The 6,117-nt window shown below is 49.8% G+C and overlaps 1 protein-coding gene across 2 annotated transcripts in view; it reads right to left on the minus strand.

The window, feature by feature from the left end:
• TP53BP2 (tumor protein p53 binding protein 2) overlaps positions 1-5,905 on the minus strand; it is a 54,506-nt gene extending 48,601 nt beyond the window's left edge. For both annotated transcript variants that reach the window (XM_045797087.2, XM_045797060.2), the window contains exon 1: positions 5,654-5,905. In XM_045797087.2, coding sequence (XP_045653043.2) covers positions 5,654-5,680 — 27 coding nt within the window. In that variant the 5' untranslated portion in view covers positions 5,681-5,905. The remainder of the gene's footprint in view (positions 1-5,653) is intronic.
• Positions 5,906-6,117: the final 212 nt, after the last annotated feature.

Raw genomic sequence — 6,117 nt, forward strand, 5'->3', positions numbered from 1 at the left:
CCTTCCCCTTCCCTGGGAGGGACCCCGGAGCACAGGGCTTCTGAGCCCCCCGCGCTGCTCACACATGAGTGCTGGCTCCTGTTATTACCACTAGCACCTGCAACTGGAATTCCAGACTCCTTTATGCACGACGCTTTTCTACTACTTCTCTCAACCCGTGTCTCAGAGACTTTTAGTTGAAGTGTCTGAATGTAAATGAAGAAGTACTAAGCTAAAAATGTGTTTCCAGAGAAACAACTGAAGTAGGCATTTCAGAAGTAATTAGTTCGGTATTTACTGGCCAAATGAATATTTTCGAAGAAACGTAGTTCTCTTAGCACGATCTCTTATCATTTATTGAAATCATTTGGTTTGGAATAAATTTCAGGTAGAAAAACCTGTAAAATGACCACAAGTTGCTGAGTCCGGGAAACTGCTTTTCCTACACAAGATCTACGGTTACAACGTGCATTTCCTTGATACAGTCACTTTCTTTTGCTGAGGCAGTATACAAAATGTTTTCGGGTCCCTGCCTCTGTGTCACCCGCTGCTCCTGAAGGGTCCCCTACTGCCTACAACTTCTCCTTGGCTCTCCCCAATAAAATATAAAATTTTAGTGCCTCACTCAGCACACCAAAGTATACATTTCATACATAGTCTGTCATCTGTGTTTTCTTTTCTCAATTACATCTGATTAAAGAAAAATGTTCTCTTCGGCACACAGCACACACGAAAAGCAAGTATTTCAATCATGTTTGAGTTGGTTAAGTGGCATGAGCAGAAAAGAACACTCTGGATTCCTAAACTCTCCTACCCCACTCTCCTTATCCTTTGACACTTAGCAGAGGGTGGGGAGAGGTTCACAAGCCAATATGGAAACACCATCAACAGGCACTGGTACGCAGTCCCCTGCTGGAGAGAGGCCGCACAACCCAGAAGCGCCAAGAACAGTGTGGAGTTAGCTTCAGACACACTTCTTAACGAGTGCCACAAACTATCACAGGTTACCAAGAGATGAAGGTCTATATGATTCCTTAAAAGCTTCAGAAAAAAAACAGGTTTCGTTTTACTGTTTCTACTTTCTACTGTTGGGGGGCAGGGGACAGGAATTGGGAGAGAAAACAGTTCTTCCTAGAAGCAGCATATGAGCAAATGACCCTCCGTTATGTCCTCCAGATAAATAAATTCTCTTCAGGTTAACTGTTAAAATACAAGCGGCTGTGTGCTTGGGCTAAGGTTCTCTAGAAAGTCTAAACCGTTTCCCTGAAGCAGGTAAAAATACAGAAAATGTTTAATGCGTTTCAGCTTTTAATGAATATAGCAGGAGTCACAAGGCAACAAATCTCACTACAGCACATAAAATGTGAGGTATTTGCCACATTTTTAAAAAAAACAGATGATTTGTTTAACAGCCTTTGAGAATTACAATTCTATAAAGATAGAGAACTTACCTTAAACTGTATTCGGGAGTCAAACCTAAGCTACCCTGCTACATTACTACTCAACAAGAAGAAATTCTTTCACCGCATGGTGTAATCATATAAATACAATGTTCTAGAGCTGTAACCTGAAAGCTTCTTCGTTCCAACACATAATTTCAGCTTGGAAAGTATGTGCAAATAAGACCACCCTTTTACAGGAAAATAATACAAGTATTTAAGCAGAAGTCCTGCCTTTGGTCTGTGAGCTGCAGTTTCCTTTAGAAATATATAAATCCTACCGACCAGCTGTCAGACTTCTAAAGGAGATAGGGCGAGAACCCAATTTTTTGCCCTAGACTCCCTGAACTAGAAGCTCCCACAATCGGATATTCTCTTAGAGCATCACAGAATAACTAGAAATAATTAGGACACTCTGCAACCCTGGAAGGGAAAATGCCACAAATTGAAAACTTAAATCATCATCGGGTCAATTGAGCTTTTTAAACTAAGCTATCATTTTCTTAAAATCATTATCTGTATCAGGGCCCCACAATGAGATTCGTTCAAAGAGAACACTAAACTAAGTAACTGGAAAACCCATTTCCCAAGTCGTTAGGGGTAAACAGGCCATTATGATTTCATATTAAAGTACTAATGTAGGGGCGCCTGGGGGGCTCAGTCGGTGAAGCGTCTGCCTTGGGCTCGGGTCATGATCCCAGGGTCCTGGGACCTGATTCTCCCTCTGCCTCTCCCCTTCCCGCTGCTTGTGCTCTCTCACTTTCTCTCTCTCTCTGTCAAATAAATAAATAAAATCTTAAAAAAAAAAATAAAGTATTAATGTAAACAGGAAGCTGCAAATAATGTGATTCCTACGTAAAGTTACTTTGTGCTACTCTGTCAAGCTGACAGCTGTGGCAGTACGGCAGCCACCAGGCCCATGTGGCTATTTAGATAGAATTAAGACTGTATAATTGTTTCAGAACTTCAGTATCTCATCCCACCGGCCACATTTCAAGTGCTGTAGCTGCAGGTGGCTGGTGGCCACCATACGGGACAGGACAGACACCGCACAGGTCCGTCCCAGCCCGACACACAGGTAACACATGGTATCTACCGGACAACCAGGCAAATTCACGTCCTCTGGCCTTCGGTGTGGCACTGCACAAAACCGTGCGATTCTGTGTAGGTTTTGTTTTGTTTTTAATTCTCCATTTCGATTGCAGGTACAAGCAGGAATCTTTATAAAGCTCCATCTAAAAAGAGCACTGAACGCTTCTAGAGTTAGCTACACTCATAAAGATATTTCTCAATATATGCCTTGCTTAAATATAATGCTTTGCAAAATGAAAGCAATGAAAAAAGAGACCTGATATAATTTTAAATAGTTGAGAATTTTGCTTTGAATAATCACCTCCCCTTATCCGATTACCAAATACAATGAGGACAGCTCAACTAAAAGCCATATTCTCAACCTGCAGAGAACACTTTCCTCGATGAGGAAAATACGGTGTCAAGTAGGAGAGGTTAATCAGTTCCTTCTTACCAAGCTGTAGAAATCTCAGAGCATCAGAGATGCTCTGGTGGGTATCTGAAAATGGGTGTTAATTACCACAGCCTCTGCCGCACCCTATCATTACCCCACCCTGGCGCTCAGCTGTTTGCCTACGTATTTTTAGTTAGCCTACTAAAACGCACCTTCCCCTTCTGGTTTAGGGTCCAATTATCACTTCATGTCCCACATGAAAATCACTTGATTCTCTACCATTTGGTGAGAAAATACACAAACACCATTTATTTGCACATTTTTAATATAATGCTGTCTAAACAGCAGGCTGTTATCTTTAGAATGCCTTGAAAAGCAAACCAAGGAATGTACTTAGTGCCAGAGAACTACACACTTAAAAATGGTTAAAATGGCAATTTCTGTTATGTACATTTAACCACCACAACAAAAAAAGCACATCAAGACAACTGTCTACATCCTGAGACGATCCATTTTTCCATAAGAAGCACACTGCTTTTCCCAATAAATTGGTTAGGATTTTTCAAAGTAAAAAATATGAAACCTCACTCAATGTTAAAATTAAAATCCAAAATTAAAAGCCAAAGATAAGAAATATATTTAAGAAAACAGGCTTATCTTCAAGTACCCCAGATACGACAGGATAAGGACACCTATTAACACAATGGCACTAAATGAAAACTTGCCTCCCGTTCGTATGGACGCCAGGCTTCTATGGACCCCAGGCGTAAGAACCTGTGGTTTCACCAGGATTGCAAATCCAAGAAAGATGGGCGCCAGACTAATTACTTCGGAACTAGCAACCCTAATCCTCAAACCACCCTAAGGGCTCCCTAGTATCATCATCCCCATTTTACGGATGCTGAACCTGAGACAAATCACTTTGTAAAAGAAGGTCGTAACTTCTGGTCACAGAGGTCGTAACTGAGGTAGTGAGGTCCTGGCTGCTTCTGGCTCTAGCGCTGGGGTACTAGCCACCCTCCCATCCCCCTCCCACGTGGGGAGTCTGCTGAGGGCCATCAGAACCACACCTCTCACTTAACACAGTGTCCACAGCAGCATAACCTTTCATAGGTTCTGATCATCTGGTATATAGCGGGGAGAAGGAAAACGCATCCTAAGTTTTTTAAGAAAGCCCAAAGCATATCTTGACATGAAACTATCCTTAAGAAACCACATTGCAACAACCAATACTTATCTTGTTCCTATTTTTAGGAAAATTCAGAGACAATCTGTGAAAGTCATTTCAAGAGAAAGGAACGTTATGAGGGGAAAAAAAGGAGAGAAAGAAACGTAAATCCAAGGAATAAATATTTTAACAGCAAACTCCTTCACCTTCTTCCATGGTCCGTATTTTAATACCGGGCATTTGCATCACAAACTTGACTTTGTAACCAGGTATTAAACTAAAACAGGATGCATAACACTCAACACTTTCCAATTCCTTGAATCCTGGCAGGACAGAATATCCCAAACCATCGAAACTCCCGATGATCAATTCCAATAAACTAAGTTTGCCCAGACCGTGAACGTTTAGGACGCCTTCCCACGACAGAGGCGGGGAGCGGGGGGACAAAACTTTCTACTCTGCACCTGTAACTGCAAGTGAACAAAATCTGTCCTCACTCCATTCCACAGATGGGGTAATGGGGTAAAATATGCCTGCTTCTTTGTCTCAACACACGAAGCCATAAGAAAACAGCGAGGGCCGCAAAGTGACCCCTGGTCGGGGGGGAGAGGCGCGGGCACAACTTCCGGCGGGGGGGGGGGGCGGGGAACGCGTGCACGAGCCCCCAGCCCTGCGCCCCCCTAGACTCCCAGCGCGGGAGCTGAAGGAAAGAGCCACTTCACTCCAGCGTCAGCCCTGGGGGCCAGGGCCGGGGGCCTCCAGGGGGCAGGGGCTCGGAGGATTCAGGGGACTGGGGACTCGGGGGGTTCGTGGGGCCAGAGGCTGGCTGGCGGCCAGGAGGTCCAGGGGCCTCCTGGGAGGCTCGGGGGGCCGGAGGCTGGGAAACTAGGAGGCTCAGGGGGACTCGGGGGGGGCGGAGGATTCGGGGGGAGGCCGGGGGGTCGTGGGGGGCTGGGGGAGTTCGGGGGATTCAGGGGGCCGGGGACTCGGGGGGGGCAGGGGTGCGGGGGTTCGTGGGGGGATAGGGGCTCAGTGAGGTTCGGGGGGCCTGGGGAGGGTTCGGGGGATTCAGGGGGCCGGGGACTCGGAGGGGTGGGGGGACCGGGGGTTCATGGAGGGATGGGAGGCTCAGTGGGATGTGAGGGATTCGGGGGGCTGGGGGGGAGCCGCGAACCGAACGCGCCGCGGGCACTCAGGTCTCCCGCGACCTGACACTCGGGCTGCCATCGCACACCGCGAGCGAAACCCAACCAAAACTCAGGCAAGAGCAAGTTTGATGCCTGTTTCACTCCAACAAAAAGTTTTTTAAAAAGACAAAGCAACCAAGACTCCGGGCCCCTGTTCTCGACGCTCAAGAACCGCACCAAGTGAAGACCCAGGCGGAGACCGGAGGAAAGTCGGCGGCGGCCCGCCCTCAGCTCACCATCGGCCGGGGGCTGGGTGGGGGGCCGAGGGCTGGGGGGTGGGGGCGGGGAGTGAGGGGGCCGAGGGTGGGGGCTGGGCTGGGGACCGCGGCCTGGGGACCCGGAGCCGGGCCGCGCTGCCCGGACCCCGGCTCGGCTCCCGCGCCCCGCGCACTTCCGCGCCCGCCCGCGCGCTTACCGGCATCATCTTGGACCCGAACCGCATGGGAGCCGCGGCCCGAGCCGAGCGGGGCGCCCGGGTCTCGGGAGCGGGGGGCGGCAGCGCAGGGCGAGGCTCCCGGAAGGCGTCCGACCTGTTGCGAGGCGGCCGCGGCGTGGGCGGTCCTCCGAGCCCTCCCCGCGGGCGGGGGCGCCACCGAGCCCCGGGCCCACCCCCCGCGGCCCCGACGCGGCTTTGTCTCCTCCGCGCCCGCGACAGCCCGCGCGCCCTCTGCGCTCCGCCCCCGCCGCCCGCGCGGCGGTGGGGGCGGGGCGGGCCGGGAGCGCGCCTGCGCGGGCGGGGCGGAGCCGGGAGCGCGCCTGCGCGGGCCGGGCTGGGGTGGCCGGCGGGGAGCGAGTTCGCTGCCGCCGCCTTCCGCCCGGTGCCCGTCGCCCAGATTCCAGTGTAAAACTCTGGTCTGACTCGCTTTCACTAAATAAAGG

The sequence above is a fragment of the Ursus americanus genome, chromosome 2 (genome assembly GCF_024610735.1).
Source record: "Ursus americanus isolate L20-20 chromosome 2, mUrsAme1.1.p, whole genome shotgun sequence".
NCBI classification, from domain to species: domain Eukaryota; kingdom Metazoa; phylum Chordata; class Mammalia; order Carnivora; family Ursidae; genus Ursus; species Ursus americanus.